Raw genomic sequence first — 20,079 nt, forward strand, 5'->3', positions numbered from 1 at the left:
GGTTGGTTAACTGGGTTTGGCCGTCGCAACACGATCCTTGTCAGGGATCACTGTACATGTCATTGCCCTCAAAGGGACGCTGCTATTTGGTTAGCCAGCATGTGGCTGTGCTCCAGCATTGCAGATGCAACTATCGCAGCGAATCCGCAGAGATGTTCTCACGGCCCAATGTGTGTTTTATTGAATGTGGGATGCGAGGAACGCTGGAAAAGAGGCAACAACAATTGAGGTAGGTAGGTAATACCAGAAAAGCGGAATTGGTGCTTGTACGGAGTACCTTTCTGAGACATTGGGAGCTTAGGTAAGGCAAGAAAGAGGCACAGTGTCTTAGGTAATAGAAGGTGCTTCGAAGTTCACCTCGCCCTCGGCTGGACAGGCACTCCCGTCGGGTCAATCAAACGTCGGGTGCACTGGAAGTTCAATGGCTGGATTGTCCCTGAAGTTCTGAACCTCTTCCCCTGGCTTACCTAAGGATGTCGACCTTGCACTTGTCGGGAGGTGAGGATTGGGGTGGACCGCAACCCGGCCAGCGTATTCTTCATTTCAGACTGGTCGTGTCTGCCCTGGCGCTTCATCTCAACATGGCCCTTTACTCACCAAATTGGCAGTCTGAGGATCGCCAGGCCTGACCCTGCTTGTCCTCCTGCCCCTAATTATTCGTCGCTGTCCGATTCTTTCTTAGCTGTCTACGGATTCGTCACTCGTCGTCCAATATGCACTGCGTGTATTCCTGCGCATGGTACCTTGGTTCGATGTTAGACACGCAAGCCAACGTACCTGGATCCTGAACTACCTAGCACACGACCTAAGGTATATGGGAATGGATACATAAGGAAACTAATAGCATCTCGCCCGATGGAAGTTACCTAAGCCCCGTGCTAGGTTCTCTACCACGTTACTTACTGGAAGCTAGGAACTTCAGCCCAGCCCCCCCCGCTGCTGAGTACGTGTGTGTGTGCAAAAAAATGCGTGCCACCTCAGCCTGGAACCGGCCCACCCCAGTTGGCTACGGCTCGACTGCATCAGTCCCAGGATGCTATCAGTCGCAGCGCAGGTAGGTAGCGTATTCTGAATACCTTAGTCTACCAGGTAATAAGGTAGCCCGGTGCTTTTCCCTCTCTATCCATAGCTACCTAACCTTCTCGCCGCTGTCCGTTGAGTGCCCGTGATGTGGCATGTCCTTGCATCAAGTTGTGCCCTGTTCCATATTGAAGTGATTTGTAAAGTACCTTACCATAAGGTGCCCCTGTGTTGTGTCTCTACTATTTGTTGTCTATGACTGTCGCCTTCCGCAGTATGGGCTTCTAAACCCCTTGTTTTTCCACCAGCCCCCCCTTTCCCCCGGTACCTATGAGGCCGGGACGCCGCTACTTGCCTACGACAGCGCAAGCAAACGCCAATGCCAAATGGGGTTGTATTGTGTGTACTTTTTCCCTGTTGATCCTTTTTTTCCCCATTGCCCATCCTTCTTTCTGCATCCAAATAAGTGCGCCTCTACCACGGCTTTACAATCGACGACGTTTCTTTATTTGCCTTGCTTTCAACTTCCGGTACTTCACTTAGACTCCCTCGCCTTGTGCTCACATCTCGGAACTCTTCCATTCTCCACGTCTCTCTCAGTCTCCTCGCTCTCTTCTCGGCTTTCCCCCCACATCCTGCTGGTCTTGGCCTCCCTCCCTTCGTCCTCCGCCCCTTAAGGTACACGAATAGGTACCTCCAGCCCAGGCTTGCCTCACCTTGCGCGGCTGGGCCAGCGTGCCAGCCTACGGATAATTACCTACCTACCACATCCAGCAGCGACCAAGGACCCCTACCCCCAAACCCGGTCATCCTGTCTCTTGCGTTGCAATGCGCTTAGCCTAACATAAACAACACCCTTGCCTCACCTCACCTTAACTCACCTCGCCCCGTCTCGCCTGGCCTTACCAAACCTGACCTCACCTTGACACTGCTTACTCGGTCTCCCTACCGTCCAATTCTCCTCCTTTGTGTTGAACTTCCACCGCGCATCCCTCATCCTCTAGACTTGCCAATGTCTTCCGCCTCCGTACTCAACAATTCCACCTCGTGCTGATGGCTTAGCGTCCGGATCGTACGGCATCGTACCGCGCCGCCCAGACGTGACCTCGACCGCGGTCGTCATCCTCCCACTTTTGACGATATATCCCTGGCAAACCATGACCCATCGCCGTCATGCCTTTCCTACGCCGTCGCGGCAACATGGTCAGCGAGACCGACATGAGGCGCCATACCATTCTTGAGACTGAGACTGCGCCCCAGCTTCCGCCGCTTCCCCAGCACTTCCCTCCCCAGCGACCTCAATCCCACCATCAACAGTCAGACCAGCTACCGCCGCCGCAGCCGCAGCAGTCACCCTCCCGACCCCAATCACAACAGCACAAGAAGCAACAACTCGGCGACCTGTCGAATCCGATCCCCGAACTCAAACTACCACCATCGCTACCGCCGCCGCTACCGCCCTCACAGCTGATGCAGGAGCAGGAGAAGAAGCAGGAACAGGACCAGGAACCTCAAGGGGAACAACCACGACCCTCTGTGTCCGCTTCGATACGAGAACCTCCCTCTGCGTCTTTAGCCGTACCTAGACTATCCGACGATGATGATGGCGCTCTCAACCCACCGAATCCCAATGACCCAGACGCGCGACCAGATACCCCTCCTATCCAGGAAGAGACACCAAAGCACCGTCGTTTCTCCATATTGAGGTTTCGCAATGCATCCGACTCGCAATTGTCTGTCAGGGCTAAACAGCAGGCCGAAAAGCCCCCTCCTGTACCTCGCCGTACGTTGCTCCCAACCAATCCCCCAAATGGCTCTCACCTACGCAAGTTTAATATATATATATATTGGGCCTTGCCAAGATCATTCTGCTAACCAGCTACAATAGCCCCTGAAATTATCACAACAGCTCCCACCGCCGATCTCCAGGTTCCCCAGAAGAAGCAATCGCGCATGCGACTCGCGGACCGCTTTCGACGCTCAGGCGAATTACCAAGACATAGCGAGGATGGAGGCGGAAGGGCTATGACATGGAAATCAACAAGAAGGAAGACGGGATTGGAAGACATGGCATCGAGAAATCGCCCAACCCTTGTGACCTTTGAAGAGCCTGGCCGCCCAGCATCTTCGAGATCGCCGACGAATGGAGAGCATCATGACGTTCCCAACCTATCACTTCCCAACAATCGAGCCTCAGAATCGTCGCGCTCAGACGCTAGCTCCGGAGAACATTTATATGCCACAAACACCATAGGCAACTCGCCTCCGGTGCCCTCAAGCTCGAGCTTCTTTCGCCTACCCCGAAGGAAACCCAAGGCTGCAGCACCAATGTTCGACTTGTCTCATTTACCACAAAAGGGCAAACCTTCGATGGATAACCCCGCCACGTCATCTTCGTCTCTTGCGGGCTCCCAGCCAGCCGCTGCTTCTACTTCCAGGGCGGGAACCCCTCGTCCTCAACAAGGCTCGCGGCCTCATTCGAGTCACAGCACTCGGGCTAATTCTGTGGCGTCCTCTGCGCATGAGCAGTTAGCGAAGCCCAATCCTTCACCCGCTACCGCTCTGTTTAGACCAGGATCGACGAATTCGGGACAGTCCTCTCCTACGCGTGCTCGTTTACAGCGCCGTGGCAGATCTTCAACCATGAGTTCTCTAGGAAGAGATTCTACGGATGGTCATCTTGACCCGGGAAATGGTCGAGTATCGACGTCGGTCGGGCGTAAAAGCTTCGGTGACCTATTTGGGCTGAACCGACTGCGCCAAAACTCTGACCTTGGCCAGGGTCGACAAGGCAGCTTGACACCTGCAACGCCTGGGTCCAATACCTCAAAGAACAACTCGCTACAGATTGCTCGGGAAGCGATTCCTCTACCCGAGAAGCTTGAGGATGAGACGCCCGTCAAATATCTCGCTCGAATCGAAGAGATATTGAATCGCGGAGTCATTGCCAGTGCGTTGTCTAAGGGGAGTGATCCTTTCTCCATAGCAGTTTTGCGCAGCTATATGCGCCGCTTCAGCTTCTTCGAGTATCCAATGGATATGGCTATCCGAAAGCTGCTCATGGAGGCCGAGCTACCAAAGGAGACGCAGCAGATAGACAGGTGTCTACAGGCCTTTGCGAACCGTTATCACGAATGTAACCCCGGCATATATGCCTCTCCAGACCAGGCGTACTTCGTCGCATTCTCACTACTTATTTTACACACCGATGTCTTCAACAAGAACAATAAGCACAAGATGCAGCAACCCGATTACCTTAAAAACACCAAAGGAGAAGGTGTTTCAGATTCGGTCTTGAGCTGTTTTTACGACAACATTACGTATACCCCTTTCATTCATGTCCAGGATGATCTAGACCTCAACAGCGATCGACTTTTGGCAAACAGGGCCAAGCGGAAGACGATTTTCCCAGGAGGCACACCGGAAACTACGGCCAAGCGGTCAAACCGGGAGCCTCTTGATCCTTACACACTTATAATAGACGGCAAGCTGGATATCTTGCGACCAAGTCTCAAGGACGTAATGGAACTCGAAGACCATTACAACTATTTAGGGACGGCAAAAGATCTCAACGTAAAGGAGCTCCAGAGAACGTTCTTCAGAACCGGCGTGTTACAGATCGTGTCGGCCAGATCTCGGCCTGATGCCTTCCGCGATGATAAGGGTTCCAGCAATCCGGCCGAGGCGGCGCAGGGCGTTGTTGACATCAAGATCACCAAGGTCGGGCTCCTGTGGCGCAAAGATGTTAAGAAGAAGAAGACGAGGTCACCGTGGCAGGAATGGGGAGCTATTCTCACAGGCGCTCAACTCTACTTCTTCCGCAACACCACTTGGATTAAGAACCTAATGCACCAGTACGAGTCACACGTCAAGCAGGGGTTCGATGGTGAGCCGATTACCTTCAAACCACCTCTTCCGGAGTTCAAACCAGACGGGTATCTGCCGACTAAGGAAGCCGTTGCGCTCGTCGATTCTACCTATAAAAAGCATAAGAACGCCTTCAAATACTCCCAGCCAAGCGGTTACGTGGAGGAAGTTCTTCTAGCCGATAATGAGGAAGAGATGAACGATTGGCTAGCGAAACTTAACTACGCGGCGGCTTTCACGACGTCGGGTGTACGCATGAGGGGCGTCGTCGGAGGCAATTACGAGGGCCAAAGTCGGCGCGGCATCAGGAGACTCGGCAGTTCGGCCTCTGCTCAGGTCATCCAGACTCCAACAGGCGATGTAAGCATCGTTAGAGGCAAGATTGACCACAAAGAGGCCGAATCTATCCAGGCGCAACGGCGGCAAACTATGATGGACGCAGTCGCCAAAGCTGATGAAGAGATTGCTCTCAAGGAGCAAGAATTAGAAGGACACCTGAGGAACGCCCGGCACCTTCAGATCCTGTCGCCTATTCAAGGCAAAACCAGAGATCAGATCTTGTCAGCTGCAGCTCACATGGACGTCAAGATCAAGTGGACTCGCATGGACATGTGGAAATCGATGTGTCATCGGGATGTTCTGTTGAAGGATCTAGCTGAGGAGCAGAGTCTTCGGGGTCTAACTCCTACCACAACTCAGAACGGCCGAGAGCCCCGTGAGACATCACCCTCTCCCAAGGAAAGACCCTCTATCCTCGACGCCGTGTCGGCAAACAGCGTGGCACGCAGGCGCAGGCGGTCGTCTGCTGCAGTCTCAACAATCCAGCCTTCGAAAACTCCGCAGGCAGAGCCTGACTCTCCCGTCACTGAAGCTTATCAAACCCCGCCTACCAGCGCTACTTTCAGCCCGCATAAGCATCAAAACTCATGGGACTCGAAGGTTTCTAAGTCGGCAGAGCGTGGCCAGCCCCAGAGACCTGGTTCCAGCTCCAGTCAGTCATCTGGAGAGCCGACTTTCTACAGCCCGCAACAGCATTCAACGCAGAAGAGAGGCAAGACCGCTGAACAGCCTTCAGACAATGAGCGGCACGACGACGTCGATGCGAATGAACGGGCGCTACTACAGCAAGCCGGTCTGCTCGAGTCAGGTTCTCGCGGGCGAATCCCTCCAGAACGGAAGCGAACGGGGTCTTTTTCTGAACCAGGAGATGCCTCAGAGTCGCGAGATACGCCTGGCTCAATCGACAAGCAAGACAAGACCAAGATCCGGAGAAGCCTCCAACGCACACTCAGAGAAAGTGCTGGTCATCTGTCACACCACCGCAGCAGAAAGGGCAAAGAAATCGTCTTGGGCAGCGGCGCGGATGACGCGAGCCGTGAGGACGTGCTTACCAGGGGCTCTGGCAGTTTTGTAGTCCATGGAAAGAAGGCGTCCGTCATCAACTTCGGCTCCGAGCTACAGCAACTTACTCCCGAGGAGCGTATGAAGCAGCGAAAGCAGGACGAGCCCACGTCTCCCGTCAGTGTCGCAGAAGACTACCACGATGCTTTGAACAATTCGCTGGAACCGACGGAAAGAAGAGAATCAGCCGCCAGCGCCAGCACTGCCACGGCCAGGAGCTTCCGTGAACTCCACCGCAAGTACTCTTCAGCACACGCATCCAAAGCACCCGCCTTTGGCGGGCACCTTTCGGTACCGTCCGATGGCGAGAGCGAGGCAGCAGTCAGCTTCTCCGAGGGAAGAAGGACGCCGCTTCCTCCAATCGAGAATGAGTCCGGGGACGAAGAAGAGAATGAGGCGGCTGTGAGCAGTCCTCAGATCGTCAGCCCACGGCCCATTCCCAGCCCTCAGTTGATTATAAGTCCAAAGCCCATATCTACTGCGCTAGCAACTCCACTGGCAACTCCGTCTGAGCCTTCGACGCCCTTGGAACCGCAGATGGAGGAGAAAGAGGAGGAAGACGAGAGGGGTGCTGAGATGCAGCGGCTGCCTAGCCCCCCTGTGCAAGCAGTTAAGGCCTAAGGTAGCTGGGTCTTATGATTCAAGCGAGGGGCAGGATTCCAGAGGCAACTTTTCATAATGAAAAATACCATGCCCACATTGTACAACTAGTTGACATCGGATGATGCGGATCTGGAGACGAGTCAGGAGAAAATGGAAGATACCAGCGAGCGATAAAAAGGGGTAGCTAGTGATTTGATAGAGAGGGATGAGCATGAGCGGGAGTGGTGGCCATAGGACAGACAGCATCATCATAAAAGGATGCGCAGATGGGGGCCGGCAGCGCTCCTTGGCTGTCATTCACAATTACTTCTTTCTACTGTCAACGACCATACTCTGAAGTAAAAGGCTATGTGTGATCGATCTAGCGTGGTAGATGTGTACTAAGGCGTCTAATAGATGGCTTCCTGGCAGTGGGGAAAGGTGTCTACACATCATTGTAATGGTCGATTAGAGGGAAATATCAAGAGTAGGGCGTACATACAGCCAAACAAACAATACCTCTCCCGCCTAGTGACTTGTTTAGATCAACTTCTCTTTATCAAATCAAATATCGTGCTGGGCTTCTTATTCTCTTTTTATGGTAGGATCAAGAGTGAGATTCTTAATTTTGGTATACCTGTGCACCCACGATCGATCTACACAAGTGCGGCCTTCCATCAAGTTCTCGACACTGGCAAACAGAAAAGGGGGGGGGGGGGGGGGGGGGGCCAACCAGTCCTGTAGCACCTTTCTTTCTTCATTTCTTGCCCTTCTTCTTCTTCTTGTTCGACGACGACGTCGGTGCCTTTTCGACTTTTACAGATCCCGCGCCACCCGCCAACTCCAACGTCTCCTCCTCCTTGACGAAGCCACCTTGCGTCGCCTCCTGAGCCTTCTTCTTACCCTTCTTACCCTTAGGACGGTACGAGGATCGATCGCGGAGGGGCAGCCAGCGCTCGGGGTCCATCTTCTTGCCTTCGACATAATCCTTGGGCAGCTTTCTTCTCCTCTTTTTCTTGTTGCCTGCATCGGCGGGTTGATCGAGGCGGCGCTTCTTGGCTTGACTGGCCGGGGCTTCGAGGGTGGCAACACCACCGCTAACGAGCTGATCGACGTCGATTCCACGGAGGAGATCGTCGATAGGGGGCAGACCAGCGAGGTGGGGTGTCACTTTTGCTCTGTCTGATGTGGCGAAGGCTGCCACGAGGCCGGCGGCGGCCAAAGGGTCCGCAGTGGGCTTCTGGCAGAGCTTCTCAAACGCAGCGCCGGCAGCTGCAAGATCAGTGGGCTCAGATGACTTGAGGAGCTCCGAGCCGGCGCCACGGAGGAGGGAGTCGACGTGGCGGCCGTCGCGCTTCTCCCAGAAAGACGATGCCTTTGCTAGCTCTGATCGTATGTTGCTGTGGCGGCCCTGCTGTCTGTAGAGAGAGACAGTCAAGGCAACCAAGCCGGGAGAGAAGCGCACTTCCGATGTGCCCTGTTTCTCCAGGTTCTGCAGGAAGCGTTCAAGGACGGATAGCGCAGCACCGGGATTGTTTGCTGTGAGGTACAGCTGTATTATGGTGAGGAGCAAGCCGACATCTGTGGGACGCTTCTCAATCAGAGGGAGAACCTCCTTTGCGTCGACCGCCTTGGAGTGACGCAAAGCAAAGGCTGTAGCATTGATGGCTGAAAGGCCGTTGGTGTCAACAGATACCGTTGGCGAAGCCTTTGCAAGTGCCTTTGACGACTTCTCATACACGCCATCAAACTTTTGAGCTTGCAGGCCAAGAATGTACTTGTTCTGCTCCAACTGAATTTCTTGATACTTGAATAGCTTCGCCTGCTTGGTGAGAGCTGCTGCGGTGTCGAACTTGCGCTGGGCCAGATACGGGTTATCCACCTCAGTCGCAAGAGCTGAGGTGTTGTTCAGCGCAATCAGTTTAGACTCAGCATCAGAGTCACTAGGTCAAGTTGGTCAGCAAGTAAGCTTAAGGAGCGATCCGAGTAAACTCACTCTGAAATGGATAGACGCTTCTGGATCGTGAGAGCTTCCTCGGTTTTGCCTAACCTAGTGTAGACATACACCTGCTGGACCATGATGGGAGTCATCTCGGCCTTCTTATCGTCTTCGGAGAGCTCTTCGGATTCGTCGCAGAGGCGCAGGGCTTTCTGGAGCAGCATCGTGGCATTGGAAAGCTCGCCGCGAGCAATCATGCCACAGGCAACGTTGTAGGCAAGCTCAAAGGTGTCGGCATCCTCAGCAGTGGGAATAGGCGTGTCCCCTCCGTCGAGGCTGTTGGAAAGCTTCCACTCCAGCTGGGCGGCGGACGCCAACTGATTGATCTTGAGATCGCTCTCCTCTCCTTGTTCGTCCTCCAACAGGCTGCTATAGACGTCGAGCGCGTCCTTGAAGTCTTCGGCTCGGTAAGCCACCTGGGCAACCAGATGGCGGAAACTCCGCTGGGGCTTAGAATTGGCGACCTCGCGGGCCTCTTGCAACTTTCCCGTCTTATAAAGCGCATAGGCCTTTTCCAAAAGGCTAGCGTCCTCGAGTTTGGTGCCGCCGTCGGCAATCGCACGGAGGGCGTCGTCGAAGCGGTCGAGCTTGAGGAGGGCAGCAACGCGGGTGCGTTGGGCGACGATGTCGGTCTTGGATGCTTTCAGAGAAGCAGTGGCGGCCTTGAGGACCTCTTCGTGGTCTTCGATGGAAGCTGCGCGCAGCAGGGCGCTGAGGTTGGCAGCGGGATCTGAAGGCATCGTGAGGTGAGGGGCGGCGTCGGCAGCGAGAAATGTGTAGGAGCGATTTAGTAGGGGCGGTGTTGCATGTTCTGCCGCTCCTCTGTACCTAGAACCGGCGAATCAGTGGCGGTAGATCTCAGGCGACAGCCAGCGATTGAGTTGAGGTGTTCGGCCGTCGTCCCAGGCGTCGTCGTGTGAGCACGTTGCGAAAGGCGATAGCGAGTTGAAGACACGCTTAGGCCTATTCGAGGTGGATGGGGAATCGACGTCGATGTGGATGGTGGGGCAGAGCCAGTGACGTTCAGCGCTGTCAGCTTATGTATCCCGCTTGTAGTCCTCTGCACAGATTACGTGCAGTGATACTTGAGACTACTTTGGGGCTTGGAGTGCCCTGAAGGCTGTTGGCTTTCTTTACTGTTTTTATTTTATTGTTCTAAGTGTGGCTTTTTGCCAGCGGCGCGGATTGTGTTAACCTCTTCCGACATCAAGGTGAGGCATGGTTGATTGATATAATCAAAAGGTTTCACAATATTCAAAGTCACACGACTTTGCCGTCTCTACTTCGTGTAGCTGCAAGTCCCCTGGTGCGGCTTAGGTCGAGGGTTTCCTTCATCATCAATCTGTATATATTTGCTTCTACCCCGCGATTGGATCGCAAGGCTATGCTCCTCGCCCAAAACCCGTGTGCTGTTGGTGTCCATCTCTGGCCCGCCCATTCGCTTGCATCAGCGTCATAGGTCGCCTGTATCGTTGCTTTCATGGGTCATATATCATACCATTATTTCCCGCCGTGGTTGTTCGGGTCCAACTTTCACCCTTCCTCACACGTTGTGCCTCATGCAGACCTCATCCCATTGCTCCCAGGATACGGAGCAAACGCCATTCACCAAGACGATCGTCATCCGAACAACCCCCATAGTCTCTTGCGTTTGACTTCCGGTTGATGGAAGGGTCTCAACGGATATGTTGGCGCAACACTGAACTGGTCTATCGGCACCGGCTTTTCCGACGGCCTTCGTCGCAACTTGTTGGGCAGAATCTCGCCCAGCTTGGTGCTCCCTGATGACATCGTCGCCATGGACATGCGTTTCTCTGTCTTCAATTGCTGCATATAGACAGGTTCTGCTGGTTTCGTCTCCGGTTGAGCACCTTCCGCTGTAGCTTTGAGGAGTTTGCGCCCCGAGGCTTCCTTGTCCCTCAACTTGGGCTTGCTGTCTGCAGCAAGTATCCTCTTCGGACGCTTGCTCTTCTTGCTTGACCCGGACGAGTGAGACTTCAGACGAGGTGCTAAGTCTTTGCGACAGGTCATTGATTGCTTTGACAGCGTCAACACGTGATGAGTTGGATAGAGTCTTTAGCGACTGGTAGTCAATGACGGGGTTCTGGCCTCTCGTCATGAGATGAAGCAAGTTAGCCGTGGCCGATGTCAGACGCTTGATAACTCTTCGCACGGAAGACCGAGCCACAGCTTTTGAAATATGTTAGCTTATGAGTCTGCGAAGCTTCGGCACGCAAGTACACGTACCATCGCCCTTTTCAAGATGAGTCCCAGCCACGGACAGCTTCGAGGAGTATACGCTTTGGACCTTGGACCTGTCAGAGCGAAGGCTCCTTCGAAGTTGTCGAGGTTGCCTGCTGTTGCGCGCCCCTTTCAACCCCTTCAGTAAAGACAGACACTTGGAATATGTCTCCAAGAGTGAGTCGATGGTGTCGCCAAAGCCGGCCATCTTCAGCTCTTGTTATTTGGCCGAGTCGGGCTTATTTTGGCTTCAGGCAGCAGGTGGAGATGAGCGCTGCGTTTCGGATGGCTCTACGGAGTACTTCCAATCCATCTCCTCACGATCTTGATGAGGGGACGCCAGGCATTTGTGAGAATGGGCGAGGCTGGGCCATTGGCCGAGGGCGCGCTGTTGGGAACCACGGAAAATGATGCCTTTTGGTTGGTCCCGTAACCGCCGCACCAAACAATCCTGGTACATCACCGGCGAATTTGCCGGCAATGCTGTGGGATTACTGGAAGGAATACCTGTATTCCTTTTGTCAACTCGAGTAAAGCGTCGACGAGACACGGGGCGAGGATTATCGCGTCGGAAATGTGCGAGGAGACCAAAAGAGGCCACAGGCAAGTGGATTCCGCCAACGTTATCATCACGATATTGCTGACATGTAGGTACGGACTTCCTAGTCGTTTGCAGGCATTTCACGAATGACTACAATCGGTGGATACCACGGGAGAACGCAATACCTCTGCGTCGAAGATGAATCCTATATAGTCCACGATGAACAGCAAGACACAATAGGCACAGCTGAGCTATCATTCCCACTATATAGCTTCAGCTCGGTTTCGGAATGAGCATAACGATCAAAAGCCAACAGGCGCAACACGCGTTTTGACTTGCAGAGGTAACGACACTGAGCCCTTTCGAGGTATGATGCAAACGGCCAGGCTGCCGCAGGTCTTAGTCGTCAGAAAAGAGGTTGAAGATTTGCATTCGGTCTGCCGTTTTGTTCAAATTACATGTTATCAAAGAAGCATAACTCGTTGGCATACCGTCAAACATGAAAATTCCGGTTGGCATATGTCAATTGCATGTGGCTTGAGCTTGCTGCTTGCCACGCGTGCCACGCTTGACATCCCTGCCTCGATAGCATGGATGATGGGCGGCCTCGCTCAGCGCTGCGGCGGTGAGTTAATCGAGCATATCGGGTTGGCATCCGTTATCCGCCGAGAAAGGCGTTGAATCGTTGATAAGGCAGACGGGTCAGGCAGGCCAGGGACCAAAGCAGGGCTTCCAAAAATCCAGGATTACAAGCACCAACAGGGGTTGGTCTGTCTGTCTGGGATGAGCCGTGAGTCGGCGCGTTGGGTTCGAATAAAGGTCGGGATCGGATGGCGTTTCCGCAAGGAAGCCAGTCGCCATGGCAGACAGTTGACCAATAGCATGCTCGGGAGGTCTCACCGAGTCTCGCGATTGTGTCCAAAGCTCGGTGAAATACTTTGTACATCGACGTATAATGTCAAGTTGGGTTGACATTCTTCGTTCTTTAACTTTGCGAAAGCAGCAGGACGTGACGTCGGCAGCTCGGGGCGGTCGGTCTCGTTGATCTGGATGAAACTAAGGTAGAGATGCAGATAGCAAGGCGATTGGCGGCATCTGTGCAGATAACACAGGCTGCACAGCAGAGCATGAATGTGCATCGGTGAGGTAGGTCTCTACTCCATGTGTACGAAGTACACAGCAACGGATGGCGGGGCGATGCATGCATCGTCGCAATACTGGTGTCTCATTGTCCCATTGCCTAGGTAGGTGGGAATGTTGTGGTAAGCCCAAAGGAAGGGAAAGATGTCTCGAAAACAGAAGAGACATGGGTATCAGTACACTAGAGAGAGAGAGAGTCATGCCAATCTGCGCATGTGAGGCTGGCTGTATTATCGCAGGGTTTCTATCTGAAGTTTTGGACCGCATGGCCGAAAGTCGGCGGGAATGCCATCATGCTGAGAAAGAAAGGACGTGACGGGGTGCCGGGATTTGGCAGTCGGCAGGTGTGACCCACGCGGCTCTACCCTTAGGTCTCTCTTGTGCGCGCGTTCCTGATCAATGGAAAGGTGCGTATAAGTTAAAGTAACGTTCGTAGCTACGGAGTACTTTGTATAGATACTTACATAATTACCTAATAAACACCCACCATTAAGTGTCACGAGGTGCGTGATTGTCAGTAGATAATGGGGAGTCAAGATTGACCCGACCACTGAGCGATTTCGGTCCATCAGGTGTCGAGCGCCGGAAACTAGTATGGTTGAATACAGAGTACCTAATTGCAAGTCCGAACCGGCCGGCTGCAATTGGACCCCTGCTCACCAGCGCCCGCAGACGTTCCATGCTCTCACGGGAGGATGTGGAAGGGGGACAAGACATGATTGCACATGTGAATAATCGATACCCATGGAAACCGGTACCCAAGGGTAGCAGGAACTCGCAAGGTAAGGCACTGAGCAGGCACGCCGCACACATGGAGGATATCTGCGCCTTCCATTGGGTTGGTAAGACTTTAATGGTTGCAGTGCGTCTTATCTGGTTGGTCCCCCACATCCACCACTCAGAGGCTGTTTCTCGACCATCTGACGGGCGCACATGGGTGGGCGCTGGCGGGAGAGCGTGGGAGGACTCTTCCTTTTCCCTGGGTGATTGCCTTGGGTACCTTGACGAATCCAGGAATAACCGTCTTGCACCACATGGCAATGGTCTGGCGTGAGTGAAGATGTCGGCACGATGGCGGCGAATTTCGTGCGAGCTACGGATGTCGGGTGAGGTCAAGGCCAACGTTGGTATCTTGCCCTTTCTAGGTTTTTTTTACCTTACTTAACCATCATCGTCACTACCTTCTCCGAGTGACTATTGTGGATGTGCAGTGTACCCAGACATGCGCAACATCTCGCCACCGTGTCGCTGGTGTTGATGGTTTGGCCCTGACATGATGTGTTTGGGGGTTGGTTGAGGTGATGGGATTGATAACCTGAACTGTCATGTCGAAAACGGCGCGGCATGCCACGCCTGGTGGTGTGGGATTCCTGTTTATTATCTCGTCTGCCAGTTCCCGCAAGTATCTCTCGTGGTGAGAGGTACTTTAAGTTCAGAGTATCTCTCAGCTAAACCCCGGGTACTGTTCCGTTCGCAGGTGATGTATCTTTGATTAACTTTCCAGGGAAGGGGGCCAGTGCGAATGGAATGAACGTACCCTTGGGCTTAGATTAGGTAAGTAAGCCCCCAACCTTCATGTTTCCCCTGCGAATGAAATCATACCCTCGGCCCCTCCCCCTTCTCCCCCCCCCCCCCCCCGTTCCCCCAGTTGGCCCATTCACCCCCAATCCCGCGCGAATAATCCACTTTCCCGCCTGCCGCTTCCCGCTTCCCCGTATGATGTAGTAGTGTATCCGCACACTCGCACACTCGCACACTCATACTGAGGTGAGGTCGAGAGTGATGGTCCAAAAGAAAATGAGAGGAAGGGACAGACAGCGAGAGAGAGAGAGAGAGAAATAGAATTTGGAAGATACGGGAACTACAACAGGAAGTAGTGCCTTAGAGCCATCTCAGTCACGTCGTACGGGCAGCCGGAACCTAATCAGGCCAGCCTCGCCCTTTCGCACTTTGCGACGAACTGGACCCCTTCCCGTTCACTCTCCAATTCCCTCATTCTTCCCGGCCCTGACGAATCCGGCCCTCGAATCATTTACGGATATCTGACATGGCCCATCTGCACTGCAATGCGCTGCATCGCGCCCATCCCTCCCTACGGAATTAGACCTCGCCTCGCCGTCCTCACCACGGAAGCTACCTACCTGACTTTTTATCTTTTGTTGTCATATCTTCGGTCGTCTCTCTCTTCCCAAGCCTCCTTCCTTTGCACGTCGGAAATCCCACACCCCCTGGTCCAGATTGTACTGTGGGAGTGTATTCAAACGAATAGGTGCTGCAAAACTTGACAAACCGCTCCCCTTCTCGGCTTTTCTCCCCTAGACTCCCCCCCTGTCACCCTGCGGCCTGCCCACCCCCCCTTGCCCCTTCACACGACACGCCTTTTTATCTCCATCCAATGCCACTTCCTTTCCGCTCCGCCCACGTCTGCAACTTTTACCCGTCCACCTCTCGAGGCCCACTACCTTCACCCTCGCCCTTCCTATTCTCAACCTGAATCGCCGCCTCTCATGTATTACAATCGCCTTGTCTACCTTACGATACCATGACTCTCCCGACTTTAGTCTTCCTAAGCTCAGCCCCAGTCATTCCCATCGGCCTTCGTTGCTCAAACTGAGTACGGAGTACAGTCATTGTCTTCCAGCACCAACAAACAGTCACGTCCACGTCCACAACACATGTTGCCCGCACAATCGCAAGTCCTGCCATCGCTATCCGTATCTTATTCTCACTCCTCCGCCCCGCTGGCCCCGTCATCCCGTGCTTCTTCTGCTGTACGACGAGATACCCATCTCGTCGCGTATCGCACGTCCCAGCTCGGTTCCTGATTTTCTACCCCAGACGTCGAACCCCGAATCTAGGCACTTCGCCCAGACCCACCACGCCTTGATCTTCCCGGTCCCGGTCCACCTCCCGGTTTTTGGCCTGCTATCTAAAGAGCCATCCCCGCCAACCCTCACAACATCCGGCTTCCCTTTCTGTTTACTCACCCTTCGCTACCTTACCTTATCAAGCCCTTGCTTCTTGGTTGGTCTTCTCCAGTTCCAACCACCATCGCTGGCCTTCAACTATCAACATCCGCCATCTATTCCATGGCTCAACCATTCAGCTTCACTGCATCGTATTCAGTGTCTCCCGCTCGACCTCTCTGAGTTAATTCGCCCAAATAGTCACTGGCACGCTCGACTGTAGTCCCACTTTACTCAACCCTGCTGTTTTAGCAGCCGCCGGTCTCATCTGAAGCAGGCTTGCCCACTTAGAACACCAGCCTCAACTCACCCTTCATGTCGACGACTTCATCTCCCTCGCCGTTGCAGGGCCCAACTGGCCGCGTCGATGAGAGATCTCTGCCCCAGGGTCAGTGCCGCTATATATTGTTGGTCCCTGGCATCAAAGGCCAACGATGCGCTTGCGTTCACTTTTCTCTGAACCGATCCACGCCCGGTGCCAGTTGCGACTGTGGACACATGGCCTGCTACCATGTCAAGACCCCTGAACCATCATCTACCAGAGAGGAGGTTGAGCTTCTGAAGCAGCGACTTCAGGCTCTCGAAGATCAACTTGACCAGCAGAGACAAGGTGGCCTTGGAACCGTTGTTGCCAGGGTGAGCGAGCTGGAAGACCTCGTCGACAAGAGCCGTGAAGAGATAGGTCAGGAAATCAAGGGGTCTTATCGAAATATCAACAGAGTTTGGCAGTCTGTGGAGCAGCTTGAGCGCCAAACCTGTCATCTTCGGGAATCCCTACGTTCTCAGTCAGAACACATGGAACGTGTTGACGTACAGTTGGGAAGCGTCAGCAATCGACAAATGGAGCTGTTCGACGCCGACGAGAGCATCGAAGAGAGGCTGGAACAGTTGGAGGCGGATCATGATTCTTTGGCCAGTCGAAGTGGCCAAGTCTCGGACACGACAGAGGAAACAACCTTGTTACGGTCAGACGTTGTGATGGCCTCCAACCCGCAACCCCCGCCGCTGGGAGCCACGCTATACCCACAGCCCGAGTTCGGGGTCCATCTAAGTGACACGCACGCAGCTGCCCATATTTCGCCAGCCATGAGCGCCACTGATTCTGACATCAGCTCAAGCAACTGCGGGGCCTGGACAGTTCATATCTCACTTCTTCCGACAGCCTCTCAGCCTTTTCCATTCGAAAGAGACACCAACGCCTACAAGCGCTGCTTATCCCGAGGGCTTCACCGGACTGTGGTAGTTGGCGGCCCAGATAGTGACTCTTTCGTTGAGGCTGTTACAAAGTCTTTCGGCAGCCTACTCAGAGGACGATCCTGGATGCCTCTACAGGCCAAGCTTTGCGACGCAGAAAAGCTCCAAGGGCTTCCCATGCTCAGGCCCCTGGACTCGAGACTCGTCGACTGCGACTATGATCTCAACTTTCTTAAGAGATTCTGCGGTGTTTGCGAGGCCAACGGCAAGATCGATTCTCTATATATAGCCCTGCGCCAGGACAAATTTTCATGGCACTTTCTACGAAATTCTCCAGTATTCATAGAAGGTCTCGAGAATTGCTGGACTCACGATCATTTCTTGGATCCAAACGACCCAGTCGAAGACGACCGTATGGAAGAGCATGATCGACCTTCCGCCGGAGACATTGTTCCGAGTCTCCCAAACTTGAAACGAGCGGCATCCGAGATGTCGCGGACAGCTGGCTTAACGACTGCAACGACAGGCGGCGATTCCGACGGCTCTCGAACCAAGACACCCCGGACCACTTGTCTATCTAGTCTAGTTGAATCGCGCAGGCGTTTGGAGACAGTGTGAGACACTTGGTCTCTTTTCCTTACCATTACTTCCCCCCTCGCCGCCTAGCTTTGGCCTGTGGGATATGTTTTTACTGCATTTTAGACGAGTGGCTGGCGTCCAGGGCCGCCTGTTCGAAGCAGCAGTGGCGAATGTTGCGCGCTGCGCGCTGCACTGGCGCCAATGCTCCACGAACGAGGTCTTTCGAGACGATAGAAGGTCGATCCACCTGATAGAGGACATTTATACCCATTTCATTTATGTACGCCTGAAGGCACAAAGAAGCACTATTCTTGTCAGTTTCACACATATGCACAGGGGCTTTGGGGATGCGGAAAGAGAAAAAAAGTCCTTTGGGTAGCTTAGTTGATAGTCTAGGATAGTCTGGGTCTGTTGAACAAAAGTAATCTGTCACGCTGCTGTGCTTAATTTGAGGTGCGATGCAACTGCAGACTTTCGGTGTGGAGGCTGGTTGTTATTTGCGCAAAATCGATAGCTCCTGCCTGTGAAATGAATGTTGGTTTACATGTTGGTTTGCATGTTGGTTTGCCGGAAAATGCCGGATCGGAGGACATTCGGACCAGCCGGAAGTTGAACTGGCTGGCAAGGCAGGACTCGGAGCCGGTGAGATCCGGGAGGTGCCGAAAAAAGTGTCTGCCACCCCGTGTCAACTAAACCAAAAGTGGAAATGGTGCCGCTCAGCACGGTCAGCCTCATTCTCCACAAACACTAAGCGGCCGAAGCTCCAAGCTCCGTCGAGTAGACGTCGGGTTGGTCAATAGTCCTTTGACCACGTACTTCCTCTTTACTTTCTCTTAAATCAAGTCAACTCGTTCCTCTAGAAACTTACCACCGCTGAGTCTGGGAAAGAAGTATCACAGCTACGCCTTCCCTTTCGAAGTGCTCGATTACAACCGAAGAAGCTTTGTTTCTCGCGAGCGCGTCGAGCATCTCGCGATCTACTTCTTCATTCTCGCCCCTCCACAACATAAGCGCACGCCGTCGCTGATTAAATCAAGAGCGGGATCGCCATGGATTACGATATCAACATGGACGATGTCGCGGACGGTTTTGCACCTCCGACGGCGACAATTGATGACCACACAGTACGCAGCGTGCCTGACAGAGCCTCTCGCATCTCTTCTGCTTGCTTGCTAACCTAAAACGTCAACAGAGCATCACACAACCCGCCATAGCACCTTCTCCCTCGAACGAACGCGACCTAGAAGATTCGACTATCGTACGGAACAAGGTACACATTCGAGGCTTGGACACATTGACCACGGACGACATCAAAAGCTATGTTAAGAGTCACTTTGGTACTCCAGAGAGAGTTGAGTGGATCGATGATGAATCCGCAAACCTACTCTTTGGGTCGGAAAGTACGGCGCAGGAGGCTCTAGCAGCTTTGAGCGCCATCGAAATTGCCGACGTGACTCAATTGCCTCCCAAAGAGACGATTCCAGCCAAGGCAGTCGCATCTCACCCAGATGTCAATCTCCAGATCCGGTTCGCCGTGGTTTCCGACAGGAAGGTTCGAGGCGCCGCCGAGCGAAGCCGATTCTACCTGCTGCACCCTGAATTCGACCCAGAGGAGAGAAGACGACGAGAGGGAAACAGGAACAGATATCGCAATCGGGACGGAGATGACCGCCGCCGCAATGACCGTGGAAGAAACCAACGTGGCCGAGACTCGAGCCCCGAGCTGTTCCACGCGAGCATGTACGACGACGATGAGGACACACTGGCAGACCGCAGGCCAGCACGTCACCCGAGATCTCGCTCAAGAGACTCGACGTCGCGCGAAGAGCGGTCCTACTCGTCTCGCAATCAGGAAAAGGAGCTGTTCCCCAGTCGGTTATCAGGAGCAGGAAAGCGACAACGGAATCGTTCTGCTTCACCCATGCGGGATCTCAATGGTGATGCAGCAATGGATGTAGAGGCAGCACGCGCGCCGAGGGCCAGCAACCGAAACAACAGGGAAAGGGCGTCCGGTATCAGGGATCGTCTGGCCGAGGACAACAATTCCAGGGAATTGTTTCCCACAAAGGGCTCGTCGATGGGCAAGACGCATATGGACAGGGTTATGGACGGCGCGGATGAAGCCACGCGAATCGTGCAGCAAAAGATGAGCATGAGCAACGATCGCGCCGGCAAGAAGGACCTATTCGATCAGGACAGAACCGACACCACGGGTTCCGGTGCTGGATTTTCCATCAAGGGCGCGGCGGGTGCGAACGTCAAGGAGCTGTTCCCGAGCCGCTTTGGAGGTGGCGGCAATACCGGAAAAGAACTCTTCGCCGACAAGTTGGAGGGCCGTGGCCGTCGGCGGCAGAAAGCCGAGGACCTGTTCTCGTAGTACTTCAAGACTTTGGGCGAGTACGCAAACATTTTCCAGTTGGCAGGACGAAGGAGACTATTTTACGACGAGTTTGGGAAAACAGCGGACGGCGTTCGCTGTTCATTAGATACCATAGAGGTCTGAAATTTCGCCATGGGCCAGCGCCGTAGAAAATGAACATTTTTGCAGC

At 53.8% G+C, this 20,079-nt stretch overlaps 6 protein-coding genes across 6 annotated transcripts; 3 read left to right on the forward strand and 3 right to left on the reverse strand.

Annotated features, from left to right (window-relative positions):
* The first annotated feature begins 1,886 nt into the window (after positions 1-1,886).
* Positions 1,887-6,915, forward strand: BDP55DRAFT_365127 (Sec7 domain-containing protein). The gene is made up of 2 exons (XM_060567071.1): positions 1,887-2,803; positions 2,909-6,915. Exons 1-2 carry the CDS (start codon positions 2,194-2,196, stop codon positions 6,907-6,909), a joined length of 4,611 nt encoding a protein of 1,536 aa, XP_060424027.1. The 5' UTR covers positions 1,887-2,193; the 3' UTR covers positions 6,910-6,915.
* Positions 6,916-7,627: 712 nt separating this feature from the next.
* Positions 7,628-9,609, reverse strand: BDP55DRAFT_637138 (SRP72 RNA-binding domain-containing protein; the record flags this gene model as incomplete). Its single annotated transcript, XM_060572966.1, has 2 exons — positions 7,628-8,813; positions 8,867-9,609. The coding sequence occupies 2 exons, from the start codon at positions 9,607-9,609 to the stop codon at positions 7,628-7,630; spliced, it is 1,929 nt and encodes a 642-aa protein (XP_060424028.1).
* An 803-nt stretch (positions 9,610-10,412) lies between these two features.
* On the reverse strand, positions 10,413-11,318 carry BDP55DRAFT_637139 (uncharacterized protein; the record flags this gene model as incomplete). Its single annotated transcript, XM_060572967.1, has 2 exons — positions 10,413-11,059; positions 11,117-11,318. 2 exons carry the CDS (start codon positions 11,316-11,318, stop codon positions 10,413-10,415), a joined length of 849 nt encoding a protein of 282 aa, XP_060424029.1.
* Positions 11,319-13,646: 2,328 nt separating this feature from the next.
* BDP55DRAFT_680400 (uncharacterized protein) lies at positions 13,647-14,373 on the reverse strand (the record flags this gene model as incomplete). The annotated part of the gene is made up of 1 exon (XM_060576108.1): positions 13,647-14,373. A coding segment is annotated over exon 1 (185 nt), but the record flags the coding sequence as incomplete, so codon positions are not given.
* A 1,699-nt stretch (positions 14,374-16,072) lies between these two features.
* BDP55DRAFT_563492 (uncharacterized protein) lies at positions 16,073-17,569 on the forward strand (the record flags this gene model as incomplete). Its single annotated transcript, XM_060570248.1, has 2 exons — positions 16,073-16,791; positions 16,870-17,569. The coding sequence occupies 2 exons, from the start codon at positions 16,073-16,075 to the stop codon at positions 17,567-17,569; spliced, it is 1,419 nt and encodes a 472-aa protein (XP_060424031.1).
* Positions 17,570-18,259: 690 nt separating this feature from the next.
* Positions 18,260-20,079, forward strand: BDP55DRAFT_772771 (uncharacterized protein). The gene is made up of 2 exons (XM_060581143.1): positions 18,260-18,654; positions 18,723-20,079. The coding sequence occupies exons 1-2, from the start codon at positions 18,580-18,582 to the stop codon at positions 19,905-19,907; spliced, it is 1,260 nt and encodes a 419-aa protein (XP_060424032.1). The 5' UTR covers positions 18,260-18,579; the 3' UTR covers positions 19,908-20,079.

Source organism: Colletotrichum godetiae, assembly GCF_030913485.1.
Source record: "Colletotrichum godetiae strain CBS 193.32 chromosome Unknown BDP55scaffold_63, whole genome shotgun sequence".
Classification (NCBI taxonomy): Eukaryota; Fungi; Ascomycota; class Sordariomycetes; order Glomerellales; family Glomerellaceae; genus Colletotrichum; species Colletotrichum godetiae.

Coding starts and splice junctions, on each gene's coding strand:
- BDP55DRAFT_365127 (XM_060567071.1), top strand. CDS start 2,194: ATGCCTTTCCTACGCCGTCGCGGCAACATGGTCAGCGAGACCGACATG. Junction 2,804..2,908: donor GCCCCCTCCTGTACCTCGCC/GTACGTTGCTCC, acceptor CAGCTACAATAG/CCCCTGAAATTATCACAACA.
- BDP55DRAFT_772771 (XM_060581143.1), top strand. CDS start 18,580: ATGGATTACGATATCAACATGGACGATGTCGCGGACGGTTTTGCACCT. Junction 18,655..18,722: donor CGACAATTGATGACCACACA/GTACGCAGCGTG, acceptor AAACGTCAACAG/AGCATCACACAACCCGCCAT.